This window comes from Sinohyriopsis cumingii, chromosome 2 (assembly GCF_028554795.1).
Source record: "Sinohyriopsis cumingii isolate HCF-2022 chromosome 2, ASM2855479v2, whole genome shotgun sequence".
In the NCBI taxonomy this organism is placed as follows: Eukaryota; Metazoa; Mollusca; class Bivalvia; order Unionida; family Unionidae; genus Sinohyriopsis; species Sinohyriopsis cumingii.
Window position 1 is genome coordinate 152,942,715 of NC_142962.1, and position 21,425 is coordinate 152,964,139.

General features: G+C 34.6%; 2 protein-coding genes across 3 annotated transcripts in view; one reads left to right on the forward strand and one right to left on the reverse strand.

Annotated features, from left to right (window-relative positions):
- Positions 1-7,853, reverse strand: part of LOC149806117 (fringe glycosyltransferase-like) — a 59,956-nt gene extending 52,103 nt beyond the window's left edge. Inside the window, exon 1 of the mRNA XM_089951005.1 lies at positions 7,307-7,853. Within this exon, the coding sequence (XP_089807131.1) occupies positions 7,307-7,720 (414 nt within the window). The 5' untranslated portion in view covers positions 7,721-7,853. The remainder of the gene's footprint in view (positions 1-7,306) is intronic.
- A 112-nt stretch (positions 7,854-7,965) lies between these two features.
- LOC149806118 (syntaxin-8-like) overlaps positions 7,966-21,425 on the forward strand; it is a 97,999-nt gene continuing 84,539 nt past the window's right edge. Inside the window, exons 1-2 of one of the 2 annotated variants that reach the window (XM_089951006.1) lie at positions 7,998-8,035; positions 15,037-15,086. In XM_089951006.1, the coding sequence (XP_089807132.1) occupies positions 15,052-15,086 (35 nt within the window). In that variant the 5' untranslated portion in view covers positions 7,998-8,035; positions 15,037-15,051. Of the gene's footprint in view, positions 8,036-15,036; positions 15,087-21,425 lie in introns of both variants that reach the window. The other variant, XM_089951007.1, reaches the window with a different exon arrangement.

Here is a 21,425-nt window from a genome sequence, read left to right on the forward strand (position 1 = left end):
CTAAGTCAGAAAACAATTTAGACCTTACAATGTGTCTCACAAATTCCACAATATAGCAGTTTCCCATACATTTCCGACTTAAATAATTTGCATTTTAAAGTTAAGTCTTTAATAAAATAATACCTAGGCTTTGCTTTCAATGAACTGTATATTTTTTTGAATATATTTTCCCCATGAGTAATGAAAATAGACAATCTAATAAATTCACAGACTTAGCAATGTCAACCACTATTTCCCCTTAGGCCTACTGGTTCATTTACAGTTTCAAACTAATTTTATGATGAAACAGTGTACAAGAGGCAGTTAATATATATCCAGATCACCGATTATGATCTTAAAACACAAATTGCTATTTACACACGATTGTTAAAGTTTCGAAACACAAGTTTGTATGTTTTTATCATCAAAGGATAGCATGCTGAAATTGGGCAGTGATAGTTGCTACCTTAATCGGGCAAGGGTTAATAGTCAATCAGCTATCAAAACACATGCATGTGAACGGGCAATAGTTTGTTTGTCGATGTAACTGATATCAAAACTATTTCTAACTACTGATGTCTTGATGAATACTGTAGTATCATTTTTGGGGGGGGGCTCAATTTTCGTGGTTTTGTAAAGAATGGCATTTTTGTGGGTACTTAAATGTGTGGTTTTGTGTCAAAGTTTGCATATTAGTAGGTATTTAATTTCATGGTTTAACTTCTATAAATACCCAAAATAAAGAATACAAAAGAATAAAACTATGATGATGCAAATGGCGGTCACTTTAAAGTTTAAAGCAGTACTACCACTACCACCTGTATGAGCACAAATCAAAGACCTGTCAAGTTCAATACTTACACTGTGTTTTCGGCCAAGTGAATAACACCAGTTGAAGCAGATGCAGCCAATAACACTAAAACAATACTTCCATCTCCATGAACACAAATAAAACACCTGTCAAGATTAATCACTTTTGCCATGTTTTCCTTTGAGTGATCAACATCAAAAAAAGCTGAAGCAGCCAAAAACACTAGGCCAATCGGTTATTAAAGAAGAATTAAAGTCACACTTCCATGAGTGGTACGCTAAACAGGTCATGGATGCCATTACGGAAAAAGATGTTACTGGTGACGATCAGTGCACAGTATTAGTAAACCTTGCAACCTCATTACATAAGCAAATTCATGCTGAATGAATAATTGCAGCTCAAGCGACAGTGAGTGAAAGAAGATCAGACCTAATTATCAGTGGTTTTGAGAAAGATGGACTTGTTTAATTCAGCAATATGGGGATTATTTACCTGAGAAGCATTTCTTAGTACCATGAGACTTGACTGACGATGTTGATACATTCGCTTTGTCCAAAAATCTGTGAAGTGTGAGCTTTAATACTCTGCTGTAATTAGTGTATATACACAGTGTTTCATTAATAATAGTGTTTCAAGAAATAATTATAGTATTTTACAGGATTGTTGTTCTTTTGGATTAAAAATGCATGGATACAAAGAAATGTGCTTTCAGATGGATTTAAACGTTTCAACAACAGTTGTACTTGAATGAAGGACTGATTTGAATAAGTATCAAATTTAATTTTCATATACTGTTACTTTGTATTATATTTTCTTTCATTTTCAGTATTACTATTGTTTGAATACCTTGTGCTTTTTCTATACTTTCTCTCTATCTTTACTTACCTCACATACAGATTTAAGGCAGTATAAAATTACAGCTATCAGATACCTTATCGAATGTGTGCATTTAAAACAATATAAAATGATTTCTAATTCTTGCTTCAAAAGGTTAAAATAAAACATAAAATGAACACATGTACAAGCTAATATTTAATTACCAGATTACAGTATTGACCTTGACTTATCAAAAAATAGCTGTGTTAAACTCTAGGAATGAAACACTGTAAGAAACCTTGGGGGGAGAGGGTGGTCATGATCCTTTGTGGCTTTTTCATTGGGGGTTTATTTTTGTGGTTTGGGGCAACAACGAAAACAATGAAAATTGGTCCCCCACGAAAACTGATGATACTACTGTACATTTCGCTACAAAACTAGAACTAACCGGGCTAAGGCAAGGGGGCATCTCAAAAAGTATGGTCAGTCAATGTACCTCTTTTTAATTCACAGGGTGAAGTCATTCCCGCTTTCCTAACAGAAGAAGGCTAAGTTTACATTTTTTAGATGACTTAGTCACCCACTTTGCCTGGTAGTGTGACCCCTGGCCCTCCAAAAAAAACTGAAAATTATAAGAACTATTGGTTGCCAAAGCCTTTGAACTTGCCGCCCAGCTATTGCATCATGTTCTTTTAATGGACTCTTATAATGGCAACATGTACATCAAGGGGTCTTTCACACACAGAATTCTGTCATTGTAAATATCAGCACAGCTAGCTGGTCAACACATTTTCCCACAAAGCAGGTGGCTGAAGCAGGACTGGCAAGTCTTTGAATTTTGCCGCACACCTATAGTATTACATGCGTACAGAGGAATCATGCCTCAGTGATTTTCTGCTCCCAGATAAAAAAAACTGGCATCCAAATACGCGTGATTAAGCATTTCCAAGACCTGCCTTTGTGTGTGTGTGTGTGTGTGTGTGTGTGTATATATATATATATATATATATATATATATATATATATATATATATATGTAATGTGTGTGTTCTCATATTTGAATTATGCCCTTTATTTCCCGGTAATCATATTCACATTTACATTGGATTTCAGCAATACTTTATTTTCAAGTATAAAAAAATCCTAATTATTTTGGCCACATGACTTTAAAAGAGAATAATGAAACAACATTGCAATCTATGTTAACTGAGTAACCAGATTACATTATTGTTAGTAAAAATGCTTCATCAACTAACTTTAATCAATTTTCTTTATACTTTCAAAAGTTCACAATAATGTCACTTGAAAGATGTTTAAATATGTTGAAACAATCCCTGTACCATGTACATGAGGGCACGCGTGTCTTCAGATCATACTGTATGTCCTAATTTCTTTGTTGCAGATAACTATTCATACATAACACACTGAAATGCATAAAATCAGATATAGTTCCTTTATAGTCAGTATATGAACTAATCTCTTCTTTCAAGCCGAATCAACATAGATATATGAGTGCAACTATTTTTAGAATGTAACTACTCACTTCATAAAACTTCATTACAACAGTCCATTAATAGGATCATTGCAAATTTATGGTTTCATTTGTCCAATTGTAGTCATTTAGGCATTGCTTACATAGTACTTGCTTCGCTGCTTTTTTCTGTATTATCACAATACAAGTCGTTGGAAAACAACTTGGACCTTACAGTGCTTCTGGCAAATTCCACAACACAGAATTGTCCCAAACGTTTCTGACCTACATAATTGCATTTTACAACTAAATCTTCATTAACATAATACCTATGCTTTGCTTTCGATGAATTGTATATTTTTCTGAATATATTTGCCCAATAATTTATGAAATCTAATAAACTGGTACTTCCCAGACACAGTGATGTCTGCCATTATTTCCCCATTTCTGGTTCACTTAATTTTTCGAACTAATTTTATGATGAAATAGTGTGCAAGAAGCAATTAAAATATCCAGATCACTGAATCTGTTCTTAAAACACAAAGTGCTATTTACATACTATTGTTCAAGTTTTGAACACAAGTTTTTATGTTTTTATCTTCAAAAGGTAACGTGCAAAAATTGGGCAGTAATAATTGATAACCTACTGGGAAAAGGTTGAAAGGTCAATCAGCTATTAATACACATGCCTGTGAATGTGCAAGAGTTTGTTTGATGGCATAATTGATATCAACACTAGCTACTGATTGCTTGATGAATACATTTTGCAACAACACAACACTAGAACTAACCTGGCTAAAGCAAGGGGCATCTAAAAAGCTATAGTCAGTCAATTTACCAGTAAAAATTCACACAGAGAAGTCGTTTTGGCTTTCCCAACAGAAGAAAGCAAAGTTTATATTTTTTAGGCGACTTAATCACCCACTTTGCCTGGTAGCATGACCCCTGCAAGCATACTATGTATCCAATAAACACGCAACATGGCATGTCCTTTCATAGTTAATTGATCTGTTTATTGTGCCAATTGAACACCTGCCAATACCTTGTGCCTGATGAATTACAATGAATGCAAGTGGTATAAATGGTCATGTGTTCTTCCTGTCATTAAGTAAATACGGGTGCTGCTTGCCAAAACAGTTACCAGATGTGCCAACTAGTTTGGTACCTTGGACTAATGCACTAATTTTAATACTGACAGTATGAAATTATTTAGGCTACCAGGTCAGTTATAAAAGTTGACCAACTGGAAGAGGTCATGTTGGTAGATTCAGTGATTAGTAAGAATAAGGTATAAAAGACTTTAGTTTTAGCAATAGGAAAGAAATGACAGTTTTGCAAGGTGTGCAGATGCCAGTGAAACATCAGAAATTTAAAAAAAAAAAAAAAAAAACACCAGCATAAGTACAATATAAAGAGAATGAGACAGTACCAGAAATCCAAAGAAAACAAATATAAAATAAAATGCCTGAAATATGACCCAGAAAAGGTTGTGATGTTGTGCACTTTCTCAACAAAGCTTTCTGAGAAATAAAAGTGCATGGATCAGTGGCATTTAGACAGGATCAGTAAAATGCAATAATGGACAATAATAATTTAAAGACATCATCTTTGTTTGGCATTTGTACATGCCACAATATTCAGAATAATGATAAATTCAACATAGTTCCTGCAAAAGCATTGAATTACAAATTACTCTGGCCAATATATATATATATATATATATATATATATATATATATATATATATATATATATATATATATATATATATATATGATTATTCAATAAACTTAAACTTTCAATTTTGGATAAATGTGAATGAGCTGCTCAGAAAATATTTCACTAATAAAATGGCAATGCATGATTGAAGTCTTGCATTATTTCATTTGATCTTTACACAGAACAAAACCGTGATCTCTTGTAAAATTGTGGTTTTATTTCCTTAAATGCAGTCTTTAAATGCTCAAAATACCTTGCAAAAAGAAAGAAAAATATCTGAAATAACTGTTAATATCCCATTAAAGTCGAAGATGAAACCTAATAATATTTCACATGGTCTTAATCAGTCTATAACATGGTCAGGCTCTTGGACCTAATAAGTCTGGTCCAAATCAGTGATTAGTGCTGAAAGAATTTGTTTTAGATACAGGCCCCAGGCTGGTGACTTGAATATACTCACAAACCCTGACTGAAATTCGACAAGCCCAGACTCCACTTTCCACATGACCAAAATGCTCCCCGTTTTAATATTGTCACACAATGTTGTAATAGCTACAATTCAAATATAAACTCAAATGGGTTCAAAGGTATTTGAAGGTAATGCAAGTGTCATTAGTTTGCATCATTTTAAAACCGGCATGCTTCACAAATTAAAATTCCATGAACCAAGAGTTCTGAAATATATTTTGTTGGACTCTGCGATGACTGACCTAATGTGAGTTTCCTCTGACCCTTGCCACCCCGTTTTTTATATTTGAACATTTATGTTGGGGTGTACACCAGGAAACTCGGACTAATAGCTAACCTATATTGACTTAAAAAAATTAATTACACTTGAACACTATTCTAACAACCAAAATTATCATGCTTTGCATTCTATATGTACTTCAATGAAACAGTTCCGCTGTTCACAAACTTGTCAAAAATATAATACATATGGTTTACACATTCTAATAATATGAAATAACTTTACCTATAATGGATTGCTCCACTTCCTGATCCAACCAATGCAATTTAGCACAATGGACTCACCCACTGCAGCCTTCAAACACAACCTATTGTCAGCCAATGCAATTTGTGAAATTGTGAAATGGTGGTTTATACATCACTTCTTTGCCTTTAACTGCCACTATTTAAACTGACTGGTTTATACATGCTACATGTAATGGACATATACTAAATTTTTTTTTTTTTAATTTTAATTACTGAAAATTGTGTTTCCTCGAAACACGACAGTGTCAGGGACGTCGTGAGTACTAAATCATAATATTAGTACGAAACACCATGCTTCAATCTGATTAAAATCAGATCCCAATTTCACGTAGGACGGTGGTGGTCTTATTTCAATCACGGGGGCTCAAATCAGCGTTCACAATTTAACTATCAGTAATACATGTAGTATAAACATTATTTTATACTAATGTATCACAGACAGTTAACTTGTAAGCAACGATATGAGCCCCTGTGGTTTAGATTGCACCATGTTATGGCAGGTATATCAACATCTTGAAAATACATTTACACATTTCGGGTCCTGCTAAATACTGCTAAGCCTGACAAAGCCATACGAAGTCAAATAACAAATGCGTATTAATATTGTTAATTATATTGATGAATAAATTAACAAAGCCAAAAGACTAGTTTTCAACACAATTATGAAAATTAATGACCGAAAATTGGACGAAAGAGTACAAATTTGAAATCGAATAATGATAAAGTAATAACAAAGTATGACAAAATCATACGTAAACTGTTTATTACTTTATAAATTGTTCATTGAACTTATCAAAAGAAAGTGCAATTTTTTTCAATATATACTAATCATACAAAGCCAGACAAAGTCATAAAAAGCCTAACAAATCCTCACAAAGCCTGACAGTCATAAAAGTGATTTTTGACAAGTGTATTTATGGCTTTGTGTGGCTTAGCAGTATTTAGCAGAAATACATTTCATCAGTGCAATCAAAGTTCCTTAGGCAAATATTTTTGGGGACAAGCCCAATGGGCACCTAACTTAGAATACAGGACAGGACCGATCTAAGATTAGAGGTGGCCCCATGCGTCGGGCTGATTTTTTTTTTAGCAGTGGCCATGATCTAAATCAACATGGACCCAATAGAGGCAAGAACATAGTGACATCAAGTAGCAAAATATAAAAGCTAATCACATCTTAAGAAATAATCGACTCTTCAAGATGATGGTGTAATCAAGAAAGTACGTAAACAAACCACTGTTTTGGCATTATGATGTAATCTCGAAATGTGTTTTCTTTTCTGTCTACATTTCAAGACACTCATGGCAAAGTTCACTCAGTTACCAATACGGGCATCATTCATGATTGAGAGCTGAATGAACTATAACATGAAGTTAAACTCATGCCTGGTAAAAAGTTTTCGAAACTGAAGTGGGTTAAAATTTAGTATGGATCGGAGGCCGACTGTATTTTTTTCTTTTGTACATGCCACAGTAAATGTAGAGTGCATAACTGCATGAAAATTAATATTAAGTACCTGTTCCCGAGCAAGTGTCACCCACGTGTCGATAATCAGCTTCAGTCTGCTCTGATGGAAATTTTTTGTTGTTTTGACACTTATGTAAATATCATCCAACTGTGTAGGTTCCAGTTGTGCAACTTTTAAAACATTTTTCAACTTTTCACCCTCATTTTTCAAAGTATCCATACTTTCCATAAAGGCTTTAGCACTTCTTTTATATTTATGTAAAGGTGAAACGTCATCCTTGCTCTGGTTTACATTCTGTGCAACAGGTTGTTGTTGTCGTCGGCCATGTTTATTCGTCCCAACAAAAGTACTCACATCGTTCAAATCATGCTTTAAATAATTGTTCCAAATAAAAACATTCATGATGAAAACAAGTGCAGCGAGGGCGGTCAGTTTAGCCGCCGGCCTTAAAGAAAGGCGCATCGCTTTGATGTTCACTTTGCGTTGACATTAGCAATTGCATTTTGTCACGTCCAGACGTCCATTTTGGATGAACAACGATGAAAGTATGTCACACTGGCAAACTTTCTCACGCCACTTAGATATATTTAGCAACAAGTTGTGTTACGGTCAAAGGGCACTTACTCTGACTGATACTCAAATTTCATTAAAAGAATATTTTCATCTGTTTCAGAATTGTACACCAATCCACTATCCAACTTTAAAGGATAACATCCAAATGTGACCGAAGTTTATTTTTATTTCCGCTTTCGTACTGAAGATGTCAAGTGACTCTTGGTTAGTTTGCAAAACTCAATTTTACTATTTCTCTTGGCAAAGGAGGATGTATTATTTTAAACATCAGAATATTTTGTTTTGTTCAGAAGTATTGATGTGAATCTATAATGTGCAGGCACTTGTTTATGTCAGTGAAAGAAAACACCCACTTACCTATTATAAAAACCACATGAATCTGACGTTTGGTCCCTAAGGGACCGATCATTTATTTTTGGGGAGAGGGCATGGAATTTTCGTCTGAGATGTGATAGTTATTTTGTGATCATATGATAATATTTACTTCTGCTGATGTAATGGAAAGGATATGATTTTTTTTCTTCTTTAAATCGGACCACAAATATTTGTAGGTATTTTAGGGCCAAATTTTTTGTTTCTTCAAAAGTTCTAGGCCCTTTTCTCCCACTTTAATAGATTATCTTATTGGTCCATAAAATGGGTATAGAATAAAAAATTATCCCAATAATTGTAAACATTTAATAAAATAACTTCAAGGCTTTATCAGGTTCTAGTGGACGAGGTTATGCTGTAGTGTGATAAATCAAGACCCCCAAGTCTGTGTTGATACTATAATGGAATTTACTTGGCTATGCTACCCTGCGTCTTGCTTTCTCTGATTCTTTAGGACAAGTAGTTGTATTGGAGTGATACTCTGCTGTATCTGAAGTCTGGCTGTCCAGAATGTGACAGATTTTTGCCACAGCAAGATATCATCATATTCTGGGCTTCTGGTCACCAGCTAAATTGTCAACTTGGTCTCCTACTTGTTATAGTCTGAGTCATGTTGTGGATCACCAGCTATGTCATAGTCAATGTCATTGACTGGGTCATCTTCAGGATCACCATCTACAGGGTTCCTATGCTTCCAAAAAATCAGGAAAAAGTTGGGTGAAATGACAATTTTTTTTCCTGACTGAAAAGTCCTTTAAGTTTGAAAATATTGATGAAAGTCAGGATTTCCATCACCACTTGATTCCTGAAACAATTATGCAATTGAGTCATAACTGGACTGATCATGAGTTAAATTTAACGACTTTTTACCAAAATATTCAGAGGTTGCAGTATGGATCATTTGTGTGCTTGTCATAAACATATTTGTTGAGTCAGTCCAAATGCTAAGTGGATTAGATTTGTCTTGTAGACTGTTTTTTCTGATGGACAGCTCTGTATCTGTATTTTTCCTTACTTGGAAGGTATGAAAACCAGTTTAGCATCACAAGTGGCCGACATGGTGGCAGCAAAGCTTAGCCGTTTACCAGATGGCCTTTGTTAAATTCTTTGTTAAATCGAGTCAGGCCTGCATGAAATCAATATAAAAATTATTATTTTTTCAGAAATTGAGAGTACTAAAATCCTTATGTCTTTAATCTGCCAAAAGACAAGATAAAAAACTGGTGTTCATGAAATTTTACCTGGTACACTAATTTGCATTGCTAGTCGCATGAGTACACAAATCTCAAAACCCAAATTTTCAAATACTGTAGAAAAAAATAAAACATTAAGTGAAAGTTATATACTGGTTGTAATAAAAATATAAAAATGAAATAGCAAAAAATTCTCTTTATTTATTCTGTGAACAAATAAAGATGTTCAGTATCACATGACTGCCATGTTGATGTGCTGTCTCTTCTTGATGAATCTGACTGGCCAGATTGCTGCGAGAGTGAGAGGTTTCATGTTGTTGTTCTCAAAATAAATATGTTGATAATTATGTGTTCTTTCTAGTTTTTACAAAAGGTATCATACTTTCATTTATTATAATTGAATATTTGTACAACAACATTAAAATGGAGTTTGTTGTTGATATCAAGTGACTGTTGGACTTCTGATGTAGTTGTTTGAGATTTATGAAGTCATGGGACTAGTAATGCAAATGGTGAGTACAGGGTAAGGTTTTATCTATGCTGTAGTTTTGTATGGTCTGTCAGCGGATTAAAGCTATGCCGATTATAATACTTGCCATTTCTGAGAAATTAAATAATTTTGCTATAGATTTCATGCAGGTATAAATCATTATAAGATCATTTAAATTTGCTGTTGATGGGCGATTTGTGGGTATGATGTCACTAGGGTATGCATGAGTCTCCTCTACCTATGGCAGTCTGCTGCTTGGCAGCATACTGTTCTCCATCCATTTCAGATTGATATGTCTGAACTCTTTTTTCTGTATGGAGACTCCAGGTCTCACTTGAATGTCCTCTTCCCCACTTCCCATCTGGTAACTATTTCAGTGCCATCTTGGGCAGGCCGTCTGGATTCATCCTTAAAACATATCAAAACCATCTCCATCTCCATTTGTAAGTTCTTTTTAACATTGCATTGCACATTGTCATCATTTCATCATTCCTTATCATGTTAGGGAAAAACAAATCTTATTCTTCCAAGGCATTTGGTGTGGAATGTGTCCAGTTTCTTGCTGATCTTTGATCTTTTAGATCCATATACCGTAGTAGGATGCTTATTACATTTGATGAGTAGATTCTTTGCTTAATGTCCTGAGAGAGAGCTATTTGTCATTTTTCCATATTCCATGACTGGAAACAACCTCTTTTTCACTTTCCTCATCAGTTGTAATTTTGCTGCCAAGGTACATGAACCCTGTGATTTCCTCTACTCCCTGTTTGGTGGTGGTTTGCTCAGCTGTTGTCTTTCATACCCATTGTGTATGCTATTGCTTCCAGCCATTATGTCTTGTTGGATGTCTTGGTGGTAACTACATAAGAGGGCATCATCTGTGAAGTCCAGATCTTCCAAGAAGGAGGTTAGTGGCCACCAAATTGCTCAGTTTTTGTCTTTAGTTATCTTTTTCATCAACCAATCCATTACAAGGATAAATAGACTTGGGAAGGGGAGAATAAATCCTTATCTCACACTGGTCCTAACCTTGAAGCCATCTGCTACTTGGTCTCCACAGACAACCTTGCAACTGATGTCGTTATATTAGATCTATAGTATCCCTGTTCAAACTGTCAAGTCCCTTTTCAGAATCGATGAATATCACATAGTGTGAGTTATTCAAATCTTCATTTGCTCCACTGTGATGCACTCTTTAGAAATTCTGGCTTTAGATCTGACTAATCAGCAGTGTAATTGTTTTGTGCATTGTCCTCTTATCTACTGCTCTTCCTGTCTCAGTGGCAAGATTTTCAAAGAATTTTCTGTTGTCCTTCATTTGGCTGTTTTTTACTTCTTGGCCCTTAACTGTATCTTCTTTGTTCAGCATTTCTTTCAAGTGCTGTGATTTCATATTCAGCTTCTGTGCCCTGATCTTTTTCCTGTGCTTCATCTTTTCCCAAGCTGTTTGGCTGATCCACCCTTCCCTTTTGGATTTTCTGTGAGCTGCCTCTTCCATTGCAATGTTAAATCCAGAAGTTCCACTTGTCCTTTGTCATCAAGGATACTGTACCTATTGCACAAAGTTGAGATGAATTCATTTACTTTGTTCAAATTGTTCATCTTTGAGGCATCAAAATGCTTCTTCCTGATACTGCCTTGCAAGGTCTTCTTTAGCTTAAGCTTGAAGTGGGTCAGAAGTAGGTTGTGATCATTTACAGAATCAGTATATCTCATGGCTCTCACATCCAGCATGGAGTGATACCCATTTCCATTAATGGTCATATAATCAATCTTAGTTTGAGCCCACACATCAGGTGATATCCAAGTAAGTTTGTGGATGTCTGTGTGAGTGAAGATGGTCACTCCAATAATCAGTTAGTTGGTTTTACATCTGTCACAGAGTCTTCAGCCATTTCAATTCATGCTTACCTATAACAGTCTTGCAACTACTGTTACTTTGTCATAGTCTAGAAATGAAGTCTTTCGTTATTAACATCATGTCATGTTTCAGTATATCCTCAATTGCAGGTTGGATGTTCTCATAGAAGTAGTCTAAACTTTCCTCTCCAGCATCCTCTGTGGGCACATAACAGATAATTATGGACAGTTTAACAAATCTAGGAGTCTTTATTATCAGTCTCCACTATATCACTTACAGTCTCCTTATTTTTCATAACAAGAGCAATGCTCTCTTGATGTGTGTCATCCTGTCTTCTAGACCACATTATTATCTCTCCAGTAATGAAGTTTTGTCTTCCTGATTTTATGCATCTTGTTTCTTGAACTTCTATTAAGCCGAGGTTGAACTTAAGTCATTTCTGTAATAGTCTCAGAAAGCTCACCTGTCTGGTGTAGGGCCTGCACATTCCATCATTCAGTTCTGGTAATGCTTTTTGGTTTCAGAAGATTGGTTGTCAGGATAAGGACTTCAGTCTGTTTGGTCCAGCTTCCTGACCTGCATCTATTTCTATGTTAGTGGTTGTGTCTGTTCTCATTTAAGTTCCAGTAGCAGTTTAATTTATATGAGGTGGGGTTTTCTAACCACATGCCCAAGCCTCCTCTTTTATCTGGAATTGGGACTGGTAGGGGACCCCTGGTAGAGATACTATTATAAAATTAGTCAATCATACTTCAGAAAAATATAATTAAAATAAAAATAGTATTAAAATTATTATTATTGTTATTATTAATGAAATAATTTGATTTCAAATCTGATTTAGTTTTTTAAACATAAAATTATAATGATAAAATATCAGCCATGATTTTAAAATGTTATTGCACTACTTGTATTTTTCATAGGTTTGTGTTTATATATTTTGCTTTTAACTATTACTTACATTCTCCATGCATATAATAATAATTAATAATAATAATAATAATATTATTATTATTATTATTATTATTATTATTATTATGTCTTTATTGAAAGAAGAAGCTCATTTGGTCAACTGACCAATCTTCTATGAGGCCTTCTATGGCATTTTACAAATATATATATATATAATGCACAACTTTTACAAGATAAGGTGTCTTTAGACAACAAATGCTGTTAAAAACTCGACAATTCATCTACTGTTACAATAAAATATGTATGCGGCTTCAAAAATGAGTATATACAGGATTCATGCAAATAGTAGTAGTAAACACGTGTAAAACATTATAGGTGAGTACATGATAACAATGTTGTAAAAAGTAGTAATAGTGAATTAAACAAAATCATACAAATAGTTGTTTCTGTACATGTTGACATAGGTAGCTTTTTAAAAGCTTGGCATGTGTCAGTTGACTTTATATATGGTGGTATGGAATTCCATATTTTGGCTTTAGAAAAAGTGAAACTTTTTATATAATACTCAGAATTTGGTTTGGGTAAATATAACTTGTTGTTTGAGATGGATCTTAGTGCATACATATGTACATTTTTAACAAATTTAAAATTACATTTAAGATAATCAGGAACGAAACCTTGTAAGGATTTATAACCCTTCTGAAATTGATTTCTCTGCTGAAATGGAAGCCACTTTAGGGTTGTGAAAAGAATTGCTGATGGTGTACCTAAATCAGCATCAAGAATAACTCTAGCTGCTATTTTTTAAAATTTCAGTAATCTTTCCTGAATTTGTATATCACTGTTACCCTAGATAGAACAACAATATTCTTCATGTGGCATGATAAATGCATTGTAGATTATCTTTCTCTGTTCTCGAGGGAAATGTAAATTTTTTATGTTCAAGAGATAAAGCAGTGAATTCACTTTTTTTAAGACCTTATCAGCTTGTATTTTCCAGCACAAGACATGGTCTATCATAATGCCAAGTAGTTTTTCATTTTCAGACTTTTGTATATCAATTCCTTTTATCCTTACTTTGAAATCATTTTTCTCAGCTTTTACTCTTCCTCGCCTACATATGATCATGGCTTTAGATTTGGCTGCATTTATCTTCATACCATTGTGTTCACACCAATTATTTATTTTTATGAAATCTTTATTTAATTTAGTGCTAATCTCATGGCCTGTTGATCCAATATTATATAATGTCATCATCTGTGAACATGCTGGTGGTAGATAGCTCAGTGTGATATGGTAAATCATTGATGTACAGCAGAAAGAGTAATGGTCCTAAGAAGTGATCCTTGTGGAACACCTGACTTCATCAGTTCCTTATCTGAAAGTTTATTGAAAATAGAAAGTTGTTATTGTCTGCCTTCAAGATAGGATCAAAACAAAGCTATGGCTTCATGATTAACTTGATATATGCTGAGCTTTTCCTGCAGGATTTTATGATTTAAAAGGTCAAAAGCCTTTGAAATGTCAAGAAACACTGTGCCTACAAGGTTGCCTTGATCTGTTGCTGTGAACCAATCATCCACCATTCTAGTTGGTGTGGTATGGCATGAATATCCTTTACGGAAACCTGATTGTCATGAATGAAGCAAATTAAATTATTCCAGGTAGTTTTTAAATTTATTACAAACATGTCTTCGTGTTCATAGTTCTTTATATATTCTTTATTTAATAATGGTAACAATCTATAAATTACTTAATTTATTTTTAAAATGTTATTCAAATCAGTAACATTTTAGCTACTGAAATCCACTTTTACTCAGAATGCATCATTGTGAAATATTTGATATGTTAAAAAATGGAAAAAAATTTAGACTAAAGACATTGTTAATATTCAGAGAATCATTTTTTTCAGTGTTTCATCTCCATTTTATTCGAATTGAAACCATTATAGTGGTGGGCATACTGTATTTCTGTTTAGAATTCATGTTTTTTTTATAATTACATGAGAGTCTGTGTCATATCACTGTGCCTGAATATTAGACTGTTCCATCTCCTAAAAATGACATGAATTTAACATTGCACTTGCTGTTACCAGTGAAATTTTGTGAGATTGCAGAAGTTTGCTTGGAGGGAGAAAGGCATGGGTTGAAATTTTGTGAGATTGCAAAAGTTTGCCTGGAGGGAGAAAGGCATGGGTTGAAATTTTGTGAGAGATTGCAAAAGTTTGCTTGGAGGAAGAAAGGCATGTGTTGAAATTTTGTATGAAATGATTATATGGTTCTTATCTTGATTGTAATTGTTACAAGTGATTACTTTCAGAGATTGTCGGTGGACTACAGCTCACAGAATCAAATTATTACTGTAATGTCTTTGTTTATAGGTTTATCTTAAAAAAATGACAATGGAGGACAATCTTCACAGAATGGATGGGTGATTATCTCAAATACTGAGTTTTCTGGTTGCATTTTTATCACATTAGTGCCATCGGAATGGTTTTTGATGCACTTGCATTTCCATTCATCAGCAGCTTTATTGCCTTGTTTCACTGTATGCATGAAAAATGCCTTTGAAACATCAGAATAAATAGAAGACATAATTGTTTCACCTTTGGTCACAGTTGAGCTAAAGATGTACATTCTTTCTATTTGGCTAATATAATTTCACCAATACCCAATGACAGATTGGACAAAATAACCACACATGAATCTATCATTTCACCTAAACCTGCCCAGAAAGCAAAGTTCATAGGAAATGACCTAGATTCTAGCTCAGACAATGCCTAAATGGTTAGAGTGTTTGTACTGGATGTGGGAGGTCATGGGTTTGAGTCCCAGCTGAGTCTTACCAAAGACATAAAAATGGTACTCACAGCTGCATCACTTGGCACTCAGCATTAAAAGGTTAGTATTAGGACTGGTCGGCCCGTTGTCAGGATAATGTGACTGTGTTGGACATGATACTACATTGGCATGATGCCACAGTGCTAGAAATGACTTAATGAACTGCCACACTGCAGACATTGTAGCAATGTGACTGAAAAGTTGTTAAAGCTACATTACAAATCCAGATCACAAGCACATGGCACTCACTGTCCTTTTGTTGTTCCTGCTGGCTGTTAGATGGCAGACACAAAGTAATTATTTTGTATGTCACACTCTGTGTCCATAACAAATATATACATGCGTTTAACACATCTCCTGCCTGGACTGTATTTTTATTAGTCACAATGACAAATTCTCTATACTCTGGTTTTCCTTTAATATGCAAACTTGCTAATGCTTGTTGTGACTAATCAAAACAGCCAAAGACAAACATAGTGTTCAATTTACAAAAATAACCCACAAGTACTGAAAATCAGTATATAATGAAAATATCTGATGTCTGAATACTGGTAGCTCATTTAACAACAACTCTTTTCCTTGCATTGATTTTGTCTTCTCCTTTGCCAGATCTGTGTTTTAATCTGTATATAACCTAGCTGGTACACATTTTAAGTAGTGTTTGTTAGCCAGTATGTTTTATACTTACAGTGTTTGCTTTATATTGTAGTTAGTGTTTTACCATATCGGGAATTGACTTAGACTGCTGAAGTACTGATGCAACATTGCAATTGATTTAGAAAAGTCCATTATATTGTTTAATTGCAGAATTGAGCATTTTAGTTGGAACTGTTTTGTCTGTATTCAACTTTTAGACTATTCTTCTGTCAAGACTATTTCATCTTGGGCTTTTCTTTTGGGGTGACATAAAGAGGCTATGAAGTAGAAAATTTTGGTAGAGGAGACACTGATCTTCCAGATAAAACAATAGAAAGTAAATTTATCAATTCTAATAAATTATTATGAACAAGTAAATGAATTAAAAGATTGCCTGAACAACCTTCATGAAGATTACCTAACAGAACTTAAAACTGAAATTTACAATGAAAATATTGACACCTTTAATGCCAAATCCCATAAATGAAAGTCCATTTTATGTTGAGTTTACTGTAGAAAAAGGTATGTTGAAACTCAGGAGGTATGGTATCGATCTCGAATGTGAGAGTGTGGGAATTGTTAGGTATAACAAACTTTCTACACTAGAACATATTCATAGTATAGGCATATATATTGGTATAGACGGGCTGAGACAGAAGATAATCAAACTGATGGTACAAAAACTGTTTTCCACACAACTTGTGAACTTTCATCACAACATATGAAGACTGGCAGATATGGAGCTACTCACAACATCAGGATCCAAGGAAACTGTGCAGACAGAAGCAGAAGCATAGGAATGGAACATCATCCCTTGGTCTCTATATAGCAAGCTTGTAAATAATCTCTTGAAGCTTTCAATAATGTCATTGCCATAGAAGGAAGAAAGCTGGCTAAAACTGAAAATACTAGTAGATATGAGATCACATCCAACAGGAATGCTGGAGACAGTCACCGCTAATCAAGAAACCCTTCACAGCCAGATTTCCCAAATTTGTTTAGGCCATGGTCAAAATTGTCCATGAGGATCCAATCCTCATTAAGTGGCTGCTACCACTCTTCCATGAACACAGTATCACTATAGCCTCGATTCTCATGGTGCTGGTATTCATCATAAATTTAGTCATGCTTACAATTACAGGGGCGATATTATACCATTGTGACCACGTCAACCTGACCCCTCATATGTCCCATGAACACAACATAATGGTTATGTCACAGTTGGAGTGGCTGACTGGGATGCTGAAAACACTCACAAAATGATTTGTTGGTGGTGCCAGGTATCATTGGTACTATTGTGTTGTTCCTCCTAAAAACCACCTCGAATGTCATTGACTGACTGACCATAAATTTGGTGGTATTTGCTATCGCAATAGTGATCACATCCTTTGATTTTCTCTGATTTTGCATGGACAAGTGCATACAGAAAAGCTAATTCATAAACCAAATGGCCACAAAGCCGACAGGATACTGCCAACAACTTGTGCAGTTTTGTAAGCTTCATGGTCTTTGTTTTTATTGCTAGTCAGGACAGCTGGCACTGCCTGCACATGTGCAGCAAACACTTGTGCAACCTCATGTACTGGTGCTTGTGCAGATGGGTCAAAGCCAACTGGTTGAGGTTGTTGTGTTGCTCATTGAACTGGTTTCATGTACAGCAGTATTGGATCTGCATTGATCCAGGGGTTAGTACCTAGTGTACAGTGAGATCAATGTTGCTTGGATTTGAACAGAGAGTTCATCCCCACAGGATGTGATCTGTTTTTCTTTGGTCATGGTGGATCACATGCTTTCATTTGGAAGTATCCTTGTCTTCTTTAATTTGTGGGCAATTGTATATTCAGCTTATGAGAAAATTTGATTTGGGGTCTCAGTGGCAGTCTTTATCAACCATTTGACCTTGCATACTTAGAATTACTCATTGCCTGAAAGTTATAACTTAGAGACATTACACCTGCTTGCATAAAGCTTTGTAATGTATTCGGTATGAATGTTGCTCATGCAGTTATTGCACATGACCCTTACAAAAAGAGGTACAAGGTCAGCTCATAACTTTCAATCATTTTGGGTATAAAACCAACTGTTTCTGGGGATGTTTTTTTGTGGGCTGTAGGATAGTTATATATCATTCCAAGTAGTTCATTGGGTTTTTGGTTTGAGTCTGTTTTCATATTAAACTCTTTACAATGTTTCCCAGTAGGTCTTATCAGCAAGGGACAATCCTGTTAGAATATTTCTAGCCTGAGAGTAGACATGGAATCCTTAACATGCAAATGGTCTTAATTAACACTGACACCACATCCTGTTGTTGCAGACCAAAAGACAAAGTTCACCTGATTTTCCCAGAACTGCATATGTCTGCTATACCAATTGTCCTTGATATCTGCAGACCAAGTGTCAGGAAGTGCACATTTATTGGATGTGTCTATAGCTTTCATTTGGAATGAAGCATTCTCCCTCAAACTTTTTGGTAGATTGACAGTTCTTGTATTCATGCTTTCTCCTTATCAGTACTAACAATGCCATATTTTCCGTTATTGATTAAGGTGGTACTGTTGTTTGATATTGACTAATCTTCTAGTTGTACTGGTGGCTCTAGAACAGGTGATATACACTTGTCCTGGTACCCATGTAGCTAGGGGCTCTAGAACAGGCGACATACTCTTGTCCTGGTACCCATATAGCTAGGGGCTCTAGAACAGGCAGTATACACTTGTCCTGGTACCGTGTAGCTAGGGGCTCTAGAACATGTGATATACACTTGTCCTGGTACCCGTGTAGCTAGGGGCTCTAGAACAGTTGATATACACTTGTCTGGTACCCGTTTAGCTAGGGGCTCAAAGAGATTTTGTTAAGACCAATATAGTTCAACATTCATCAGTATTCAACTAAAAAGGTCTGAAGCAGACATAGCATTATGCACTGGGTATTGGTGAATCGAATATATTGTATGGAATATGTCAAGCTTAAAATAGCAAAGGCAGCTGACGGCTTATGAACTCATGTGTATGCTGATATCATGTAACAACATGGAGATTTCTTTCTCTGGGAGATTTGCATGTTCTTAATATATACAAAAGAAACTATTGTATGTTGCATGAACTATATTATCTCAGTAAATGTTCTTTTTTATACAAGAAAGAATTTATTCTTTTACTCCAAACTGTTTGCAACAGGCTTGAAAATAGGTTTACTGCAGTATTGGAGTGTATAGTTCAAGATAAAACTTGATTCAAGACTTTCTTTTGTTCTCCAATCTTCAACTCTGTTCTGATTTCACAACAATCTTCCAGTTGACAAAAATGGTTTGAAGCATGAACTATAGAGAAATCTATATGCTGATATACACAATATTAAAGAAGATGCCTTTCCTCTTTCATATGTATATAGGATATAGAAAATCAGTAGCCTCTAAAAATAAATGGGGTGTGTGGAGAAGAAGGATTCCTTTTTTTGGAGGTCTTGTTAAGGGTTGATAAGGTAGATCCCTCTTTTTTGGATTTGTTTTGTTAAAAAAATATATGTATAAATCTCACCCCACTTCATCATCATCATCTTCTTCTTCTCCTTCTTCTTTCATCTTGATCAGGTTATTGTAATCTTTCAGTGGAACAATTATAAACTGCAGCAGATTGAGAAAAGATTGTAAAAATTAAAATATGTCAATAGCCTGATCAAAGGAAAGATAGATAGATAGACATGAAGAATGACAGAAAAAGAAATCAGAAAAGAAGAAAGAGACAGTACAACTTTTGACTGTCTAACCATTTCATGTGCTTATTCAAATGACTACAGTAACTACCACTGCTGAAATATTTCAAGTGTCATATACTTTACATTGCTCTCCACATCTTTGATGATCCCTGTTATACCTCATTGATGATCCCTATGTTATACCTCATTGATGATCCCAATTCTTTGATGATCCCTGTTTTACCTCTGTGATGATCCATATGTTAAACCTCATTAATGGTACCTATGTTGTACCTCTTGATGATCCCTATGTTGTACCTCTTGATGATGTTATACATCTTTGATGACCCCTATGTTATACCCCATTGATGATCTCTATGTTATACCTCTTGATGATCCTATGTTGTACCTCTTTTATGATCTCTGTTATACCTTTCTGATGATCCCTATGTTATACCTCCTTGATGATCTCTATGCTATACCTCTTGATGATCCCTATGTTGTACCTCTTTAATGATCTCTGTTATACCTCTTTGATGATCCCGGTGTTATACCTCTTTGATCCCTATGTTACACCTTCGTCATGATCCAGATGTTATATCTCTTTCATGATCTATGTTAAACCTCTTTGATGTATAGTCCTGTCAACATTATTCAGTGCTGTTTGGTAGGTCAGTGCATCTTTTTTCTCATGAGATTTAAAACAAAAATAGCCAGCTAGCTTGAATGGAAATAAGAGTTCATTTAGGATGGCTAGATGAAATTTTAGAAGCTGAAATTCACAGATCACCAGACTTCTGTTTGCTGTTATATTTGAAATTCAATTTAAACCAGGCTTAATGTGTCCTGTTTTTATAATCATTGCTTAATATCATTTAAGTGTTCAGTTTATCAATCTATGGGGCATCATGGTTATGAAATTTTTTTAATGCATAATAAAATTTAAATTGTTCCGACTTCATTTTATCTGATCTTTATGAAATATTTTTCTATGTGGAGCAAAAATATTTTTATATGGTAGTAATTTTATCAAAAGAAATAAAAAATTGAATTCTTTGGAATATGTGTAATTACCTTGCCTCTGGTATTTTGGCAGTGGCTGTTGTGACTAAGGGGGGAACAATGTGTGCAGTGTATGTCTTGTTGTGAAGACCCTTGATCTAGTAAAATTCATTCAGCTGCAAGACCACTCTGATAACATTGTATATGTACAATTTATTTATCACAAGAATATATACATGGTTCTAAGACAAAAAATTTAAAACTTTTTAAATGTTAAAATGTGAGAAAATTTTTCTTTTGCAAGCCAAGAGTTGTTTTTCTTAGATAATTCCACTGGTTTTTATTAAAAATACAAAGATATCGAACTGAACTCTCAACTGTGATCCTGGTATTTATTAACACATCATCATGAATAAAATTAAAAATTTTAAAGAAAAGTTTCAAACATGATACAAACTTACTATTGTGTGTACATTAAAGTTTTTGCAGAGTTCAAGGACAAATCAGAAAGTTGCAACATTATTATGTCTTATATATTGCATTAATATTCAAAACAGTCTACTGTTTGCTGAGCTTCAGTCACAGGGGTCTGACAAAC